Below are 20,000 nucleotides of genomic sequence, written 5' to 3'. Positions count from 1 at the left end.
GTTCAACAAACCGACAATTACGTCCGGCGTACTTCTTCACATCAGCCATTCTATATGTAAGAAAATGCATCAGCTATACCTCAGTCAAAATACCAACAGACAGACAGACAGACAGACAGACAGACAGACAGACAGACAGACAGACAGACAGACGGACAGACAGAGAGATAGACATTTAGCTTACTAATTTTACCTATAGTGTTCTTGTAAAATTTTGCTTTTTTGTTCAATAGTGAAAGAAGACAGACAGACAGACAGACAGACAGACAGACAGACAGACAGACAGACAGAGACAGAAAAACAAACAAACAGACAGACAGACAAACAAACAAACAGATACACAAACAGACAGACAAACAAGCAAGCAAGTAATCAAGCAACCAGACAGACAGACAGACAGACCGACAGACAGCCAGACAGACAGACAGACAGACAGACAGCCACACAAACACTCAGCCAACATACTACCACAACTTCATACTTTGGATCTTTCAAAAACGTCGGCATCTTCGTACTCGTTCTTCTGGCATCTCTGCTGCCCGCCATAGCCTTTGCTGTAGGGCTAATCAAAACCTCAGGACCTCTCAATGCCAACCGCATGTCCGTCGTCGTCAACGACGACCCAACAACCGGAAAACCCGAAGATGACAGTCGCACGTTTCTAGCCTCAAGCGTGTCCAAACTCGGAGAACGAAACACACGAACGACACGCGTCGTCAACTCATCGTCGGCCTGTAGCGACGCCGTCTGCTCACTGGGAGACGTCGTACTTGTATTACAGCTCTCTACATGAATCACCGGCTTCTCCGGTGCGTCCGTCTTCTCCACAACGTCGTCTTCAGAGTCGCTCATCTCAATACGAAACAGTGCACTTTGGCTAGCACTTAGTGCCTCTTTTTGTTTGCCTACATCAACTTCGCTTCCGATAGGCGACTCCTCATGTGAAGTAATGGCACCTCGACGAGGGAAGAGACGACCGGCGAGCATCGTGCCTGTGGAAACTTGACTTTCGGATGACACAATCGAAGGGTGTGGTTTGACTAGAACCACAGATTGTGGATCTGGAGTCGACAGACTGCGTCTTCGTATGCCAATATGTTTGTATACAGACAGCTGCTCTGTCTGATACGGAGTGTTTGGTTGGGTTGGACCATAGACGTTGTGGAAGTCGGCCACACTGACAGACACGTGCCTGTTTGGGTTGCGCGTGCTGGTGTGATAGTGATGGTACGTTTGCATCGTCTGGTTCCTCTGTGATGATGTTGTCGGCCGATTGTCAGGATTGTAGGCGAACGAGCAAAGAGAAACGTTGTCCGACGTGTGGTGGCTCAACGGGTTGTAGCCGCTGCGGACTGGCAACGTTGACGTTCGCGGTTGGAAGACGTCCTGTTGAGCTGTGGAGTGAACGTGTCGGAGGCGGTTGTTCTCACGTGATGAATAACGTTGAGACGTGGGATGTTGGTGTATTGATGTGTGATGTCGTGAGTTCGGGCTGCTGTGGGAAAGTGTGCGAATGGGTCTGGTGCGTGGAACGATGCGACCGATGGTGAGGACAAGATCTGATTTGCATGATCGAATCAATCCATGGATATCGTCGACACTTCTGCCTTCAACTTCAAGACCATTCACCTAAACAATTAAAAACTTTTTAAATATCATTAATTTATAATTTATATGAAACACAGAAAATGAGAACAAGCAAACAGATAGGAAAACAGATGGACAGACAGACAGACAGACAAACACATACAGGCAAATAGACAGACAGACATGGATTGAGAAAGACAGACAGACAGACAGACAGACAGACAGACAGACAGACAGACATCTCGAATGAAGTCCTTGCAAGGCAAAGGTGCAGGAGCGTGACTCTTGACAGTACCATCATCATCATGGCATACATTATCTCCATGCGATTTCCGCTTGGCATCCTTGATGAGACTGGGCTGCCAAATGCCTTTGGCTTCTGGTCAGTGTGACTGTGGGAAAGAATTAGACTCAGATGGATACCACCTAATAACATGTAAGACTGGCGGCGGCCCGGTAATCAGCCATAACAACATGGTTTCAGCATGGTCAGACTGTTTGAGTCAACTGCAATTACATCACGTGAAGACAGATCAGACATAGTCGTCTTTCATTCGGCATCGGAGGGGTGGGGTGGGGGTGGGGGGGTGGGGAGTGGATCTTAAATTGGATATTGCACTAGCGCATCCCTGGAGCATTGAAATAGAAGGTTTATCAGCTACAACTCAGAGAGCAGCGGCACGCAGAAGAGAAAATCTGAAGATCAAAAAGTACGACCAGGAGCTCTTGCCTGGAGATTTCGACCAACATTTGTGATTATAGTCTTCGAACATTTTGGCTGTTGGGGAGAGAAAGCTGAAGACTGTCACAGCTATCAAGAGACGAAGACGGAAAGCCAAATGCATCAACCTTCAAGTCATACTGGAGCTCTGTGTTTTCTGTATGTCTACAACGATCAAATGCTAGAGTGATTGACAGAAAATAAAGAAGATTGTTTCAAGAGAAAGCCACATAAACATAAGTAGTCGTAGGTAGAACCAAGACCTATTGGCTTGGGTAGTATTTAGTGCTTAGATGGTGTATAATAGTTCAATGTTTGAAAATATTATATACGTATTGATAGATAGACAAACGGACAGACAGACAGACAGACAGACAGACAGACAGACAGACACAGACACAGACAGGCACACTGACAGACAGCCACAGACAGGCAAATGAACAGACAGACAGACAGATTGACATGCAGACAAACAGACCGACAGACAGACAGACAAACACATTGACAGACAGACACATACAGGAAATAGACAGACAGACAGGCAGGCAGACAGACAAACAAACAGAGGAAAGATAGACAGACAGATAGACAGACAAACAGACAGCAGGTTGACGATACACAGACAGATGATAATATTGCCTCTAATATTACACAAGTTTATCCACCTCCAACAAACGATCTCCAACAATCAGCTGTCCATCCATTACAGCGATCCCTTCTTGCACCAACTCCTTGACAAATGAGCCACTCTCCAACACAATACCAGCACCAACACTTGCACCATGCCTCTTGTCTTGACCAACTTCTACCAACAAACATTGCATTGATTTCTATTCACTCCCAACTTACTGTTGGATGCACTAGATGTGGCTTACCTTGTGACATGGAAAGAGTAATCTTCAGTTTGACTGCATCCCATCCTCTCTACAACAAACACAAAGAAATAGATATGTAACGGGTATGCATGTAACAACTTGTCTATCTGTCTGTCTTTCTCTCTGTCCATCCATCTGTCTGTCTGTCCATCTATCCGTCCATCCGTCCATCCGTCTGTTCAATCTGACTGTCCATCTGTCAGTCTGTCTGTCCATCCGTCAGTCTGTCTGTCTGTCTGTCAGTCTGTCTGTCCATCTGTCAGTCTGTCTGTCCATTCGTCTGTCTGTCTGTCTGTCTGTCCACCCGTCTGTCTGTCTGTCTATCTGTCCACCTGCTGTACACAAGGCTGACCACCCAAAACAACACCAAACATTCTATTACAATTCTACACTCAATAAGACATTCAATGAGTGACAAACTGCTCACTCAATGAGCAAGCATTCACAACAACCAAACGTGTCATCTCTACCTCGTCACTGTGATTACACATTGACATCAAACTGTACCATAAATAATGTCACTATATCAAGCATGTTGCTATGCCAACAATTTAACAAAAAAACTTTTTGTATTTTTTGTATTATTTCTGTCTCACCATGTCACCACTGACACCCGAATCTCTCGGACTCGCCACTCCCCGTTCTCTTGCTGCATGCACGTCGACCGCCTCTCGTACGTCTTTCCTTAACTTCGAATTCTCCAGCTGCAGCTCCATCTTCTGCATCTGCATTCTCGTCAACTCTCTCGTCAACGTCTTCTGCTCCTCGCCTTTCCCTTCCGACTCCTTAATCGCCTCCTCGTATCTCAGTAACGTTGACTCCAGCTCGGATTCGACCTTCGCCTTTCTCTCTGCTAGATTCTTTCGATCACTAATTGCTTGGTCTCTCTGTTTCTTGATTTTTTCCAGCTCCACTAATGCTTCATCACGATCCTTCATTACGACGCCGAATTGTTGGAGTTGCATGTTGAGTCCGTCATTCTTTGCCGTCACCTCGTCCAAGTCTCTCAACGTTTCCTCCAGTTGCTGCTGCATGTCGTATCTTTCCTTTACTCGTTGATCGAGCTCGACGATCGCCTCTTCTCTCTCCCTCTTAGCCGTTCGATATTGATGCTCCAATCTCCTCATGTCTTGACCGATCAGCTCCTTGTCGTTCTTCTCCTCATCCAGAGCTCTTTCCAACTTATTGATTTCAACCTGTAATGTCTCCAACTGTGCTTGTACCAAGTCGAGCTCTTGCTGATACTCGAGTCTCACTTTCAAGACCTGAATGCTCGAACTGCTGCTGGTAGTCGATACATTAGAAGATGAAACTTTGACTGATCTGGATGCTTGGTGTGTCCTCAATTCCATCATGTTATGATCATATTGTGGTGCAGCAAGCCCTAGAGTGCAACAGCAAATGAGATTGCAACTGACTGTATGTATGACACTAAATATGCTGCGGTAGACCCGGCAGCTGCCGCAATATACACAATGACCGGCATTGTAGTAGCACACCAACACACTCAGTGCATCCACACTGTAGCAACTCACATACAATGTACCCACCACAATGTAGTAAACTGCCGGCATACATTACGTCAGTCAGCCGGACACACTGACACACACATTGTGGCAAAACGTGCCGACGTGAGAGTGTAGCTAACAAGCAGCAACACACACACTGTGGCAATTCCGCATGCCACTTGCTACAGTGATGACGCAAGTGCCCACTTAACATGCAACCTAATCCCCACAAACACGTCAACAACGTGACAGCTCTACAACCCGCCCTATATGACACACTCACACACATGCACACACACACATGCACACATGCACACACCTGCACACCTGCACACACACACACACACACACACACACACACACACACACACACACACACACGCACACACACACACACACACACACGCACACACACACACACACACACACACACACACACACGCACACACACACACACACACACACACACACCACACACACACACACACACCACACACACACCTTGCAACACGTCCACACCAAACTTCCTCTCCAGATCGTGATAAACCTTCGCATACAGACGCGGAAAGGGCAAACTGATTGCAGCCCACAAATTGCGATACGACGACTTCTCGTCATTCTTCAACACCTTGAATATGCACAACTCTACGCGCTGCCTTTCCGTCCGCTCTGCGAGAATCTCATCACAATCTGTGTTCGTGATGACATTTTTGGAGCACAAAAATTGGAGAATACTGTGAACGGACGTGATGGCGTCGATGAGGTTCTGCAGGTTGTCGCTTATCCAACGTTTCACTTGAGACGCAGCGTCAGCCATCGAGTGGGAAGGGAATGAATGTGTGGCACGTGAGTTCCGGTTGTGACGTCAAGGAACGTGAGTTTAGGATGTGACGTCGAAAGGCGTAGGATGTGACGTCAGGAAACGTGAGTTTAGAATGTGACGTAATTGCACGTACGTTAACTGTGACGTCATCAACACCCAAGTTTTGGTTATGGCATCACAGTCACTTAACTTCTAGTTATGACGTCATCATTTCAGGTATGTGATGTCTTTATCACGTGATTGTGAAACGTTTAGCATGTGATTTCGAGTTTGACGTTTGGCACGTGATCTAGTCGAGTTTTTAGTTGATATGCATGTATTGTGACTCTTGAGAACGCGCGCTACTAGGTTATTAACTATTCTGTTGCCTATGTTGTTTGTTGTTACATTGGCAACAGTGTATCGTCCTTTTCGTCGTCATCGTCGTCGTCGTCATCCAGCTGCAGTTGATTGTCATTCAACTAGAAAAGAAAAATATTAAAATAACTGTGAACAATTTGTATTGCATATTATGAATTTTGATATTAATTACTGATTTAAATTGCTTGACAAAAATGTGCACGCACATACACATACACACACACACACACACACACACACACACACACACACACACACACACATGCAGACAGACAGACAAACAGACAAACAAAGAGACAGGCAGACAGACAAACAGACAAACAAAGAGACAGACAGACAGACAGACAGACAGACAGACAGACAGACAGACAGACACACACACACACACACACACACACACACACACACACACACACCTTATATTCAACAGGTTGAACGCGATCAGCACAACGACATACAAAATCACAACCATCCTGCATTCAACAAAAGCAATGACCTCAACAACTATTTACAATGAAATCAACCCTAGGATACTTACAGCAGAAAGAACGCCAACTTTCTTCCAGAATTCCAGATTAGGAGTTTGTTCAATTCCCTTCGCTCCAACAACAAATCGTTTGTAGAGAAAACCAAGAAGAAGATATGCAACAGCCACACTGAAAACCCTAGAACATCACAAGAACATAGAAGTACACAATGCTGACGCATACATGCAAACAAACAAACAAACAAACAAACATACAAACAAGCAAATAGACAATGAAGACAGAAACACAAATGAACAAACAAACATACATACAAATGTACAAATAAACAAACAGACAATAAAAATAAAAACACAAATGGACACACAACCATACATACAAACACACAAACAAACAAACAGACAATAGAAACAAAAACACAAGTGGACAAACAACCATACATACAAACATACAAACATACAAACAAACAAAGACAATAAAGACAAAACACAAATGAACAAAAACATACATACATACAAATATACAAACAAACTAACAAGCAAAAACACAGCTGGACAAACAAACATACATACATAAAATCATACACACAAACTAGACAAAAAACAAATGGACAAACAAACATACATACAAACATACAAACATACAAACAAACATACAAACATACATACAAACAAAGAGAAAATAAAAACAACATCACAAATGGACAAACATACATACAAACAAAAAACACAAAAGGACAAACATACATACATACAAACATACAAAAACATACAAACAAACATACAATAGAGACAAAAACCAAATGGACAAACATATATACATACAAACAAACCAAAAAGTACACAAACACAAATACAAAACAACAAAGTAGAACTGTCTACAAAGAGAACTCACACAATCAAAACAATGGATCCTACACTCAGTCCTTTGCTGCTACGCGATGAGCAAACCAAGTCGGTTGACCATTCAAACAGATACGAACACTCTTGGTCTTCTCTGTTTTCCTCCAAGAATATGGGCTTTCCCTGATATAGAATTGTAAAATAAATTGATATTAATTAAATATTGTGTCTCTATATTTGTGTATGTTGGTCTAGAGAGTCTGTTGAATTGTTTTATCAGTTTTGGTCTTGACTGCCTTTCTGTCTATCTGTCTGTATGTTTTATTGTTTGTCCATATGTTTGTCTGTCGGACTGTCTCTCTCTGTGTGTCTGTGTCTGTGACTGTCTGCTTGTTTGTCTCTGTGTCTGTCTATTTGTTTGTCCATCAAACTATCTATCTGTGTGTTTGTCTGTGCATGCGTCTGTCTATCTGTTTGGCTATGAGTCTGTCTGTCTGTCTGTCTATGAGTCTGTCTGTCTGTTTTATTGTTTGTCCATATGTTTGTCTGTTGGACTGTCTGTCTCTGTGTGTCTGTGTCTGTCTGCTTGTTTCTGTTAAGTTTTTGTTCACCAAACTATCCATCTCTCTGCTTGTTTGTCTCTGTGTCTGTCTATTTGTTTGTCCGTCAAACTATCTATCTGTGTGTTTGTCTATCCATGCGTCTGTCTATCTGTCTGTCTGTCTGTCTGTTTTATTGTTTGTCCATATGTTTGTCTGTTGGACTGTCTGTCTCTGTGTGTCTGTGTCTGTGTCTGCCTGCTTGTTTATCTCTGTGTCTGTCTATTTGTTTGTCCATCAGACTATCTATCTGTGTGTTTGTCTGTCCATACGTCTGTCTATCTGTTTGGCTATGAGTCCGTCTGTCTGTCTATCTGTCTGTCTGAGTCTGTCTGTCCGTCTGTTTTATTGTTTGTCCATATGTTTGTCTGTTGGACTGTCTGTCTCTGTGTGTCTGTGTCTGTGTCTGCCTGCTTGTTTGTCTCTGTGTCTGTCTATTTGTTTGTCCACCAAACTATCTATCTGTGTTTCTCTGTCCAAGCTTCTGTCTATCTGTCTGTCTATGAGTCCGTTTGTTTGTTTGTCTGTCTGTCAATGAGTCTGTCTGTCTGTCTACGAATCTGTCTGTCTGTCTATGAGTCTGTCTGTCTGTCTACGAGTCTGTCTGTCTGTTTATATGAGTCTGTCTGTCTGTTTCTGTCTGTCTGTCTATAAGCCACTCCATGTATTTGTCTCTTTACAATCTCTCTATTCATCTCTCCATCAATTTTTGTCACGTGTCTGTTTCACACTCCAACTCACATGGCCCTTGACATCCGGGTTACACACAAACATTATCCTCGTCTTCCGTTTCAATCCATTACAATGATGTTGATAGGTATCTCCCTGTGTGTAAAGCAGCTCCAGCCAGTCCTCGCTCTTCGCAATCTGCACGCTGCTGTTCTTGCCCAAATTGTAGCAATTTTTTTTCTTGTCTTTCTGCACAACCGCCGCGTTTACAAGATTGCTGTTGCTATTGCAGTCTTTAGGCGTCGCTTGGCTACACACTGCAACATAGTATGTAAAGTTCTTGTCCTTCACTTCATAGCTGCAGAGCAAAAGTGCATCACGTGACTTTACATCCGGTATTGCATGGGGGTGGAGAAGGGACGTGAGAGGGTTCGCTCACCTTTTGAAGAATATGGGAGTGAGGAGAGTTTCGTGTTCGGTGTGCTTGTGGGCGGCGCACTGGCCGTCTGTCCCGGCAGCCAGTAGAGAGAGAAGAATGATGTTGAAGATGACAGCAGACATCACGTGGATGTGCAGCAAATGGGTTGATTTCAATCGATGATGTAGGACGACACGTGACACCTTAAATGTTAATTAATTAATTAATTAAATGTTAATTAATTAATTAATTAAATGTTAATTAATTAATTAATTAAATGTTAATTAATTAGTTAATTGCATTAACTCTGCCCTCAAATCAAGATGGTAGCGACTATTATTTGTTTAGTAGTAGTGTAAGTAAAGGACATTTTATAAACGTGATGAACCACACTCTAGGAAATGGATATCTCTTGCTGAATGTATTAATATCTAAAAAGTGATCTGTAATGTCAGTAGTGCCTGGTATGTAGTATTTTTAGTAGCAAGCTTACAAACAAATGGCAAGTAAAAATGGCCACTCCAGAGCTACAATACTTCTAATTACCTTGCACTAATAGTAAAGGCTAGAATAAATTGGCAAAATCTTAGTTTGCATCATTTCTGTAGAAACTCAGAGCTTCGCCACTAGAGCATCAATTCCAACCCTACAGTCCTTAATTTTGTCTGTATTCACTCGTAGTCTTTCTCCATAGAAGTTGTACCGACTAGTTCTCATCTTGTAGAACGGACAACTGTTATACAGAGACACTACTCCAGGAGTGTGGAAATCACACATATCAAGTGTGACACGTTCAAAGCAGGCCTCTTGAACAAAGCAGCCTGGGTATTTCTTATATAGAAATTTAATCTTCTTTTTCATTTCATGAAGTCTAAAAGCTTTGGCAGGCATCTCGCTATAAGTGGTTGTTTTGTTGTTGATGATAAGACAAATTCTTGGCACACGTATAGTCATTCCACATTCTTCTAATGCCTTATCGTAAGAGTAATCACCCATGGTGTAATGTTCTTCGTTTCCAATTCCATAGATCATCCAAAACAAATCATCCAATGCACCCGTACAGAAGACATCATTATTATAAGGTATAATCATTTTATCTGCAGCTGCCCAGGCCATTTCTGTGTAAAGCGCTAAAGCAGGACTCGTGTCAATAAACACAACCCACGGTTTGTCATAATAATGTTGTCTAGTAAACTCATTGATAAACTTGTCAAGACAGAAAGTGATGGTTTTCCACTGAAAGCACGAACCCTGCCTCTCGCTTTCCAATTCCTTACATATATTATCTAGTCTCAAGTCACCGCAAAGAAGGTAGAGATTGTCTTCAACTTGATAATTGAAGCGCCTTACTTGAACAACAAAGTAGTTCTCAGATTTATCTAGACCATCACCATAAAGTCGATACCCAGCACCAGCACCAGCAGCTACTCCTCCCTGTTCCAGTTTAAACTCCTGTTGTAAGTACCCAAATATTGTCCTGGGTGGATTGTCTGTTGCCAGAGTGACTGTAGCATCTGCTTTGAATTCAGCATCTGCCATTGTTTTCAAAAGGAGGTTGGAAAGATTTTTCTGTGGAGACATGTCCACTACAAGGACATTTTGTTGGGATAGTTTCTTTTCAGCATAACAAGTTGCCGCATGAAAGCAGAGGGTCGTCTTACCCACTCCTCCTTTGTTGTTACAAAAGACGTAACGATTCACAGTTCCTACTGCTTGCGCTGCAGCCATTGAGACTTGTTGGTGTACTTCACGTAGAAAATGATAAAAGTCACCACGTGGTGATGGCGGTGCATCCGGGGCTGCAATCCACACTGCGTCTGGGGCGAGGCTAATTGCAACTGCTCGCAAAACCACAGTCAAACATATATATATCAACAATTTTCCTGTTTGAGTAATTATTTATAAATAATCAAACAGGAAATAGTTGATATCAATGAATATCATTAATCACGTGGGTGTGTCTGTTTTGCTAAATTTAGCCCAACAGTTGCAAATTATCAGGCAGGCAATGCAGCAACCTTTTGCAACAATTTTGCGCTCAGATCCTCCACTGACATATCAACAGAAACCAAGTCTCAATAGCTGCACAAGCAACAAAGAGTGTCGATCATTTGTTTAGTGTTTGACATATCATGAGCTAGATGGTAAATTAAATAGAAGACGTAACCCACATACTATACGGGACACGATGCACCACATGATATCACACTGACATGTGTAGTAGACATCTGGATATATATATATATATATATATATATATATATATATATATATATATATATATATATATATATATATATATATAGGTATATATGTTGACAGACAGACAGAGACAGACAGATAGACAGACAGACAGGCAGACCCGGATGAGGGATGGTCGAAACTGTGGAGTGAGCGTCTGCGTGTTCCGTCATTTCGTTCTTCCTATTCAGAGCCATGAGCAAGAAAATTGACTGTCCATTCGCTCTCTGCAATACGTCGGATTCGGTGAAACGTGTCTTAGCGCATATCCACTCGCTTCACGATTCTTCACATTTGCCTCACGATTTCATCGATTCCCTACACTTGCAGCGGTGCAAGTTCTGTCACAACTGGTTTTTTAAGCTTACGCAACATCAATCCCGTTGTCCTAAACGCTGCATCAAGTCGGACGAGACAGAGAATGAGTGTCACGTGACGCAACGTAGTGCAGACGTCGCTGACGCAACAACCAATCTTGGAAGTTCCGGATTCGGCTCACGTGGGGATGATTCACCCAAAGATAACTGTGGTAGCGGAGTCTTAGAGAGTAATGAACGTGAAGAGTACACAGAGAAAGAAGCATGGTCTTTTATCCGGGACATTTCCGTCTACCATCATCCGCCAAACACTGTACGAGTGGTTTCGCAGAAGTTGAAGCCCTTGTTCCAGGATTGCTGTGACATTGCCTTCAAAAGAATTTTGAATGACCCCTCTGATGAATCGGGATGGAAGCTCCTTTTTTCTCCTCCCTATTATGGTACTCCGACATACAAGAGGTGGCCCTTCAGCGGTTGGTCAAGCTCGATCGGCTTTCCAGACTTTCTCGCAATTTCGATGGGATCAACTGCTCTTCGACAAGAAGCCGACAGCTGGTCCTCTCAGATCCAGCCACGATGCTGAGGTTCGGCAAAGAGCAGCATTGATATTAATCAAGCGAGGAGAGTTATCTCGAACCGCAAAGCTGTTGGTCAGTCCTGGAGTTGCCCCTGCTACAGCTGAGGTTGCCGAGAGACTAGCTGCAAAACACCCGCCAAGAGAAAAGAATGTGCCACATCATGCGAGGCCTTTCAATCCCTATCACTGTCTCGACTTGAATTTTTTAAAACACTGCGAAACACACCAAAGGGTTCTGGCTGTGGCCACTCAGGGTGGAAATATGAACACTTGAAAGCACTGGTGAGCAAGAGCATCACTGCAGAAGGTCTGTTTTCTGTCTGTGACCTTATTACTCAGGGAAAGATACCCCCAGCCATACATGAGGTCATATCGAGTTCAAAACTCATAGCTTAACCAAAGGAAAATGGAGATGTAAGACCCATTGCCATTGGAGAATGTCTACGGCGCTTGACAGCTAAGGTGATATACATCCAAAAGAAAGAGTCATTTAATTCACATTTCCAGCCAATACAACATGGAGTGGCTGTCAAAGGGGGCACGGAGCTTCTGATACATCATGTGAGCTTGCTTTTGGAGTCAAATCCTGACTGGGTCCTCTTGAAAACTGACATTAAGAACACATTCAACTCATTGGAGCATGCTTCTCTCATGCCTCAAGTTGCCAAGTCTTTCCCTGATGTTTACCAACACGTATTTCAGATGTACTCGAGATGTAACTCTCTTATTTTTTTCTGCTATGGGGAACAACCACATGTATTGTCCTCTCAAGAAGGCGTCCAGCAAGGAGACCCTCTGGGTCCTATGTTAGTTCTCTGCTGCCATTCACCCGCTACTAGTGGATCTCCAAGAGTCACACCCTACAACCCGAGTCCTGGCCTATTTGGATGATGTTTTTCTCCTTGGGCTTATACAATATGTCTCATCAGCCTTCGACGATTTGAAGTGTAGCCTGCCACAGATTGGTCTATCAATTGCCACTAAGAAATGTGAGCTGTTCACCAAAGGCCGTCATTGTGAAGACATTCCTGGCGAAGTTCGAGTCTCAGTGCTTGGTACGACTATCCTTGGAACCTCAATAGGCCAACCAAGGTATGTTGAAGCTGTCTGCTCCAAATTTGCCAAAGGAGGTGAAGATCTCTGTAACCAACTCCTGGCCTTAGAAGACACCCAGATTTTGCTGCTACTGCTATGGTACTGCCATATTCCACGCATCAATCATCTAGGAAGAACAGTTGCACCTAGTCTGATGAAGTCTGCCACACGAATTCACGACAGCCTGTCTCAATCATCATTTAAACATCTCATTGAATGTCCTGACCTAGAAAACGACCAATGGACACAAGCTACATTGCCCATTCGACATGGTGGGTTTGGCATGTCACCTGCAGAATGCCTGTCTAGCATTGCGTTTGTTTCTCCATGGGCGCACAGCCTCGTACAACTTCCTAAATCCTTCGAAGATATTCAAGATTCGATTGATCTACTCGTGGAGAATAGACAAGATGCAACCCCAGGATCAATAGGATTTGAGCTGGAGCAATCATTACCACACAACAAGTCCTTGGAAGACCTCCTTAGCAATACAAAAGGCCTTCAAAAGAAACTGTCGCAGAACCACTTTAACACCATCACATTCGAACTACTAGGAAATACAAATTCACTTCGACAGGCTGCTAGACTCAGATCGTTGCAGGGCAAAGCTGCTGGATCTTGGCTTGAAGCTGTCCCAACCTCTCCCAAGTTTGCACTAAAACCTGCTAACTTCCGACTAGCAACTCGGTTAGCAACTCGTTGAGATTGGGCTGCAGCATGCCAATGTCTTCAGCAATTGAAAGATGCGAGTGTAGCAAGATCAATGACAGAGAAGGCTATCACCTTCTAACCTGTAAAACTGGAGGCAGACCCATCTGGTCCCACGAATCAGTAGCAAATGTGTGTTGTGGTAGTTTATGAGACCTAAACATAACACACAGAAGAGAACCCAGAAACCTTTACGAAGGAAGCAATTCTTGTCCTGATATCATAGCATTCGATGCCCAATTTGGATATGATATCGAGCTGGACATATCTCTTGCCCACCTGTGGAATGAGGACATCATCTTACAAGCCTCTACAGTGGATGAAGCCGCTGCTGCCAAGAGAGAGTCACAGAAGACAGAAAAATACAGCAAAGAGATTGATGCTATGGGAAATGCATCCAATTGCATCCCTCTGGTTTTTTAGCATTATGGCCACTGGAGATGGAAAGCCCACCAATTTCTCCATCATCTGTCTCTATTATCTGTAGATGAAGATGGACACCCAAACAGTGGCGAGTTCAAGACATACTGGAGACGCTGCCTGTCCGTTAGCCTCCAGAGATGCAACGCACAAGTGCTCTCCAGAAAACTATGTAGACTTTCTTTTAGCAAGAACAGTTGTACTGCTTATAGCGTACAGTTATTTAATCGTCCTACGTAGTAAGCGGCCGTAAGGGTCGCCGGACATTTTAGAATGTAATAGTGTTGAAATTTTAAATATATGTATTGACAGACAGACAGACAGACAGACAGACAGACAGACAGAATATATAATATATATATATTCATATATTTGTATATAATACAGATAACACAAATAACACATATCCGCCCATATATATATATATATATATATATATATATATATATATATATATATATATATATATATATATACATATTTGTCTCTGTATTTGTTCCAACTCATATGTTAATTCAAACCTTTCATAAATCGGTCAAACAGTACAGGAATTCATATACAGTTAAACCAAGTCTGTGTCTGGTTTGTTAGGTAAGAAACTTTCAATAAATTTGTTTCTTTACAAGTATTAGAATATATATAATTAGTTGCTCAATAAAATTTGTATTTATAAAATTTGCAAAATTAACATTTAGCCAATAGTAGACTGTATTATAATCTATTGTGCTATAAAAATCAATACAATCCAAAATTTTCTAAACTTTTTTATAATTAATTATTAACTTACTCACGTGGCATTTAGGACTCCAAGGCTGTGCGCAAAATTAAAGGTCTGGGTACTCGAGGACAACGAGCCAGCCAGCATACAAAGACATCATGGATTTGCTCGGTTCTATTTTGGGATCAATGGATAAGCCACCTGCAGTTTCGTCGCAAGAAAAGAAGCGGAGAGAAGGTCGGCCAACAATTTTATTAATTAATTAATATTTGCTACATTGTTGCTGCTGTCGACGAGGCTTGTGTCATTGCTCATTGATTGTAGCTGAAGTCAAACGAGCTGCAGAGGAGAAAAAGAAGAAGTCGAAGTTTAGAAAAGAAGCAAGTGTTGTGTTGTTTGGATGTTGTTGATAGGTAGCGCGCGTGAATGCGTATGGTTGTCTGTCTCGACGTTTGTCCACTTATTTTTTGTGTTTGCTGTCTGTCTGCGTGTCTGTCTACGTGTTGGTCTTTGTGTCTGTCTGTTTGTTTGTGTGTGTGTGTGTGTGTGTGTGTGTGTGTGTGTGTGTGTGTGTGTGTGTGTGTGTGTGTGTGTGTGTGTGTGTCTGTTGTTTGTCTGTGTATTTGTGTACGTGTCTGTCTGTCTGTCTGCGTGTTTGTGTGTCTGTCTATCTGTTTGCTTGCCTGTTTGTCTGTGTGTATTTGTGTCTGTCTGTCTGTTTGTCTGTGTGTTTGTGTACGTGTCTGTCTGTCTGTCTGTCTGCGTGTTTTGTGTGTCTGTCTATCTGTTTGCTTGCCTGTGTGTTTTTGTGTCTGTCTGTCTGTCTGCTTGTTTGTCTGTGTGTTTGTGTACGTGTCTGTCTGTCTGTCTGCGTGTTTGTGTGTCTGTCTATCTGTTTGCTTGCCTGTTTGTCTGTGTTTGTGTGTCTGTCTGTCTGTTTGTTTGTCTGTGTTTGTGTACGTGTCTGTCTGTCTGTGTTTCTGTGTCTGTTTATCTGTGTGTTTGTGTGTCTGTTTGCCTGTTGTGTGTGTGTGTGTGTGTGTGTGTGTGTGTGTGTGTGTGTGTGTGTGTGTGTGTGTGTGTATCTATCTGTCTGTCTGTCTTTTTGTTTGTTTGTCTGTATGTTTGTATGTCTGTCTGTCTGTCTTCTTGTTTGTTTGTCTGCTTGTTGTTGTGTGTGTGTGTGTCTGTCTGCTTGTTTACTTATTTGTTTACTTTCATTTTCCTGTCTTCCCATTGTCTATAAAACTTCTCACTGTTCTTCTTTCCACAACAACATCTAATCCTATTTAATATCAATTTAGATTGAACAGAAAGTCAGTGAGTTCATACAAGACGGCTCAAGGACCAGACTCAGCTTCGAGCCAATGGAAAAGGTTTACAGAAGCATCGTGTACGAATCCTTCATTTTTCTGTTCAATTCATCTTTCATTCTAAGTTACACTTTGTGTAGGCATGATGTAGCAGATGTCGCTGGATTGACATCATTCTCATTTGGTGATGAAGACATTGATCGTTACATCATGCTGTTTAAGAAAGAACACTTACCAAGTGACGAAGAACTCGAGGCATTGAGAAGTGGAAAAGTTAGTTGGTATCAATGTATTTTGACGAGTAATTGCAATAAATGTATTTAATTAATGCAGGCAGTCACACACCAACGATTAGATATTTATTAATTAATTAACTATAAATTAATTAATTAACTATTAATTAATAACAAATTTTTTAAAGCAATTATTTGCTTGTACTTGATCTGTAGACAGTCCTGCCTAATCACTTCAGCTGCATTTACACATTTATTATATTAATATTAATTTTTAATTTATTCTGTTAATATGAATACATAATTACAATATTAAAGTAAATATTTTTTAAATTTATTTTATTAATATTAACACATAATTATAATATTAAACTAAATATTTTTTAAATTTATTCCATTAATATTAATACATAATTATAATATTTAAGTAAATAATTTATTTCATATATTGTATTTACATATTAATATTAATAACATTTATATGTAATTATAATTAATATTAGTAAAATAATTTAATTGAAAGTCTTAATAATAAAGAAAAAATATTTAACGTATTATAATTAATTAAAAATTAAAATCAAAAACAAAATTAATTAAAATAATTAAATTAATTAAAAAACAATAAAATTGATATTAATTAATACATTAATTTAATTGTACTGTATGTATGCAATTGATATATATTGTTATTGAATTAATATCAACTATAGACAATACATGGTAAATAATAAATTTAAATATAAATTAATATATTAATTTACCTGCAAACCTACATCCTGTATAATACATAATACGATTACAATACAAAGTTTCGATTAAATTAAGGAATATGATCCATCACTAAAAGTCTCTCAAGCATTCGACGCAGCGACCGATCTTGATGAGTCTCCACAGCAACAGACCAAGAGACACAAGTCTGGTGATGACCAATCAGTTTCTTCTCATTATCATGACAAATACAAATCAATTCTTGGTGACAAAAGTGCCAAAGGGGCGGCAGTCATAACGACGCCAAATAAGGCGTTTGGCTACGTGCCGAGCGAGAACAAGAAAGACCAACGATCAATCGAACAGACGCTTAACGATATCAAGCAGAGAAAACGGCAACAAAAGCAAGACAACTAACACAATTAGATATCAATAGATTTTTGTGTCACACATATTACGTAGTTTTTCATGCATATCCCGGATGTTAATTTGCATAATTCACTTAACGTTTAGCCGATTACCGTAAACTTATATGGTGAAATTTCCCGGATGATCACGTGTGTGGGCGCCAGTCGGTGTCGTCGTCTTGTCTTCGTTGTCGTCCGGCTCGTGTGCGTGTGTGTGTCTTTGTGTGGTTCTCCAGTCGCAGCTCGGTTTCGAAGAATTTCCCACAGATGGTGCACTTGTGTACGACATCGTCGTGTGCCACGGCAATGTGAGTGCAGAGATACGAGAGCTGCGTGTACGAGCGACCGCACGAGAACGGACACTCAAACTGTTTGTCGTGTGGATGCAGCCTCATGTGTCGTTTGAGCTGCGCCGCCCGATGAAACTCCTGCCCACATTTCTTACACTTTGTCTCCTCGTTCTCCTCATCCGCTTCACTCTCACTCGATTCGCTCATCTTCTCCTCATCTTCCTCATCCGAGATGTCACGTGACTTCCGTCTCTTTCCCGGATGCGAGTCATTCTCAGTCCCTTCGACGTTGCTCTCCCTCATGTCCACGGTGACAATCGAAAACGGATGTTGCTCTTTACGATGGATATCAACCTCCGAAGCTCGACCGAACCCCTGCCCACATTCCGGGCATGCATGATGTCTAATGTAACGATGCACGGCCGACGTGTGTCTGTTGAGATTTTCTGGTCGTGGGTACATCTTCCCGCACTCGTAGCAAATATATATAATCTCGTTGTCATGGCAATGAGAGCCGAGATGCTTCGTCACTTGGTGTTTCCACGTGAAGTGTTTGCCACAATGGTTGCATTGGAATTTGACGTTTTTGCTCGATATTTCTCTCCGACTGTCCGAGTACTGACCGAAGGATGTGAGGAGCACGTCGGTGAGCGTTACGAGATCTTCGGGGCTCGTGTTCGGATTGTGAAGGACCTCGTTGAGAGGGACACGATATTCGGAGCCGGAAATGCTTCCTGCTGGTCCCATGGTTACAAAATATCGATCTCCGAGACTGACGGAGTGTGGTCGATGGCCATCTATAAAATGAATGTGGAGTAGTAACGATGGTGTGAAATGTGTTTTGGTTGTTTGTACGCCTATCTACCAGTCTGTTGCTTGTTTTGTAGGTTTGTCTGTTTGTATGTCTATGTGTCTGTCTGTGTGTTTGCGTCTGTCCGTCTGTCTGTCTGTCTGTGACTTTGTCTGCATGTTTGCGTCTGTCTGTCTGTTTGTTTGTCCGTATCTGTCCATTTATATGTCTGTCTGTCTATGTGTCTGTGTGTGTCTGTTTGTCTGTGTCTCTGTCTGTCTGTCTATGTGTCTGTGTGTGTTTGTCTGTCTGTCTGTCTGTCTGTTGTCTGTCCACTTATTGGTCTGTCTGTCTGTTGTCTGTCCACTTATTCGTCTGTGGAAGATAAACAGAGAGCAAAGACGGAAACAATCTGATCCGTGGAAACTTGACGTGGTAGATATGTAGACAAATGTTTTGTATGTCTGTCTGTCTGTCTGTCTCTGTCTGTCTGTACGTCGGTCCATTTATATGTCTGTCTGTCTATGTGTCTGTTGTCTGTGTGTGTGTGTGTGTGTGTGTGTGTGTGTGTGTGTGTCTGTGTGTGTGTGTGTCTGTATATATATATATATATATATATATATATATACATACATACATACATGATGATGGCATGTCCACCGCTGTAGTAAATACATACATACATACATACATACATTTTGTGTTTGTACATACGTACATACAAGAGCCCCTAAGGCCCAGGCTCAATACTGCAATGACTAAATTTGCTATACTCTAAACTTTCAACAGTCACTCTATCATGTCACTAGGTACGTCATACTTCATATTTGCTGGACAGAACTGACACTCCGGAGAGAGAGGCAATTGTATGTTAGTTCCTTGCCCAAGGGAATTTATGTATGTGGCCCTCCCGCACTCAAACTCTGACCCAAAGATCCCGGGTGTTGCCAATCTCCAACTGCACACTCTAACCAATTGAGCCACATACATACATACATACATACATACATACATACATACATACATTCTTTTTGTTACAAGGACCCTTAGGGCCCAGATTACTGCAGACACTACTAAGTATTTGCTACGATACTTTCTACGATACTAGTATACAATCAAAACAATCGAAACACTGTCACTGTCTGTATGTCACTTCTTCTTTGCTTCTCGGACAGAACCTGACACTGCGGAGAGAGAGAGAGGCAATTGTATGTTAGTTCCTTGCCCAAGGGAACTTATGTATGTGGCCCTCCCGCACTAAAACTCTGACCCAAAGGTCCCGGATGTTGCCAATCT

General features: G+C 41.9%; 6 protein-coding genes across 7 annotated transcripts in view; 2 read left to right on the top strand and 4 right to left on the bottom strand.

The window, feature by feature from the left end:
* Positions 1-5,723, bottom strand: part of LOC134181947 (disks large homolog 5-like) — an 11,727-nt gene extending 6,004 nt beyond the window's left edge. Inside the window, exons 1-6 of one of the 2 annotated variants that reach the window (XM_062649244.1) lie at positions 5,193-5,723; positions 3,780-4,567; positions 3,184-3,232; positions 2,974-3,113; positions 482-1,629; positions 1-50 (exon numbers count right to left, since the gene is read on the bottom strand). The exon at positions 1-50 is cut by the window's left edge and continues 134 nt beyond it. In XM_062649244.1, the coding sequence (XP_062505228.1) occupies positions 1-50; positions 482-1,629; positions 2,974-3,113; positions 3,184-3,232; positions 3,780-4,567; positions 5,193-5,508 (2,491 nt within the window). In that variant the 5' untranslated portion in view covers positions 5,509-5,723. Of the gene's footprint in view, positions 51-481; positions 1,630-2,973; positions 3,114-3,183; positions 3,233-3,779; positions 4,568-4,733; positions 4,836-5,192 lie in introns of those variants that run through there. The other variant, XM_062649245.1, reaches the window with a different exon arrangement.
* A 101-nt stretch (positions 5,724-5,824) lies between these two features.
* LOC134182241 (cation-dependent mannose-6-phosphate receptor-like) lies at positions 5,825-9,042 on the bottom strand. Its single transcript, XM_062649622.1, has 6 exons — positions 8,909-9,042; positions 8,542-8,827; positions 7,254-7,384; positions 6,413-6,539; positions 6,291-6,347; positions 5,825-5,975 (listed from the first exon to the last, which is right to left on the bottom strand). Exons 1-6 carry the CDS (start codon positions 9,028-9,030, stop codon positions 5,898-5,900), a joined length of 801 nt encoding a protein of 266 aa, XP_062505606.1. The 5' UTR covers positions 9,031-9,042; the 3' UTR covers positions 5,825-5,897.
* A 247-nt stretch (positions 9,043-9,289) lies between these two features.
* LOC134182228 (uncharacterized) lies at positions 9,290-11,120 on the bottom strand. Its single transcript, XM_062649610.1, has one exon. The coding sequence runs from the start codon at positions 10,613-10,615 to the stop codon at positions 9,500-9,502; it is 1,116 nt and encodes a 371-aa protein (XP_062505594.1). The 5' UTR covers positions 10,616-11,120; the 3' UTR covers positions 9,290-9,499.
* Positions 11,121-12,815: 1,695 nt separating this feature from the next.
* Positions 12,816-14,649, top strand: LOC134182623 (uncharacterized). Its single transcript, XM_062650054.1, has one exon. The coding sequence runs from the start codon at positions 13,272-13,274 to the stop codon at positions 13,818-13,820; it is 549 nt and encodes a 182-aa protein (XP_062506038.1). The 5' UTR covers positions 12,816-13,271; the 3' UTR covers positions 13,821-14,649.
* Positions 14,650-15,090: 441 nt separating this feature from the next.
* On the top strand, positions 15,091-17,642 carry LOC134182238 (sperm-associated antigen 7 homolog). Its single transcript, XM_062649620.1, has 5 exons — positions 15,091-15,200; positions 15,288-15,343; positions 16,268-16,356; positions 16,417-16,549; positions 17,335-17,642. The coding sequence occupies exons 1-5, from the start codon at positions 15,122-15,124 to the stop codon at positions 17,632-17,634; spliced, it is 657 nt and encodes a 218-aa protein (XP_062505604.1). The 5' UTR covers positions 15,091-15,121; the 3' UTR covers positions 17,635-17,642.
* The window catches only part of LOC134182237 (zinc finger protein 568-like), a 3,761-nt gene continuing 1,185 nt past the window's right edge, over positions 17,425-20,000 (bottom strand). The window contains exon 3 of the mRNA XM_062649619.1: positions 17,425-18,711. Coding sequence (XP_062505603.1) covers positions 17,771-18,711 — 941 coding nt within the window. The 3' untranslated portion in view covers positions 17,425-17,770. The remainder of the gene's footprint in view (positions 18,712-20,000) is intronic.

The sequence above is a fragment of the Corticium candelabrum genome, chromosome 7 (genome assembly GCF_963422355.1).
Source record: "Corticium candelabrum chromosome 7, ooCorCand1.1, whole genome shotgun sequence".
NCBI classification, from domain to species: Eukaryota; Metazoa; Porifera; class Homoscleromorpha; order Homosclerophorida; family Plakinidae; genus Corticium; species Corticium candelabrum.
The sequence above is the reverse complement of the archived record's forward strand: the minus strand, read 5'-3'. Positions and strand labels throughout refer to the sequence as shown.

Coding starts and splice junctions, on each gene's coding strand:
- LOC134182241 (XM_062649622.1), bottom strand. CDS start 9,030: ATGTCTGCTGTCATCTTCAACATCATTCTTCTCTCTCTACTGGCTGCC. Junction 6,540..7,253: donor GGATCCATTGTTTTGATTGT/GTGAGTTCTCTT, acceptor GTGATGTTCTAG/GGTTTTCAGTGTGGCTGTTG. Junction 6,348..6,412: donor AAGTTGGCGTTCTTTCTGCT/GTAAGTATCCTA, acceptor TGTTGAATGCAG/GATGGTTGTGATTTTGTATG.
- LOC134182228 (XM_062649610.1), bottom strand. CDS start 10,615: ATGGCTGCAGCGCAAGCAGTAGGAACTGTGAATCGTTACGTCTTTTGT.
- LOC134182623 (XM_062650054.1), top strand. CDS start 13,272: ATGAAGTCTGCCACACGAATTCACGACAGCCTGTCTCAATCATCATTT.
- LOC134182238 (XM_062649620.1), top strand. CDS start 15,122: ATGGATTTGCTCGGTTCTATTTTGGGATCAATGGATAAGCCACCTGCA. Junction 15,201..15,287: donor AGAAAAGAAGCGGAGAGAAG/GTCGGCCAACAA, acceptor CATTGATTGTAG/CTGAAGTCAAACGAGCTGCA. Junction 15,344..16,267: donor AGTCGAAGTTTAGAAAAGAA/GCAAGTGTTGTG, acceptor ATATCAATTTAG/ATTGAACAGAAAGTCAGTGA.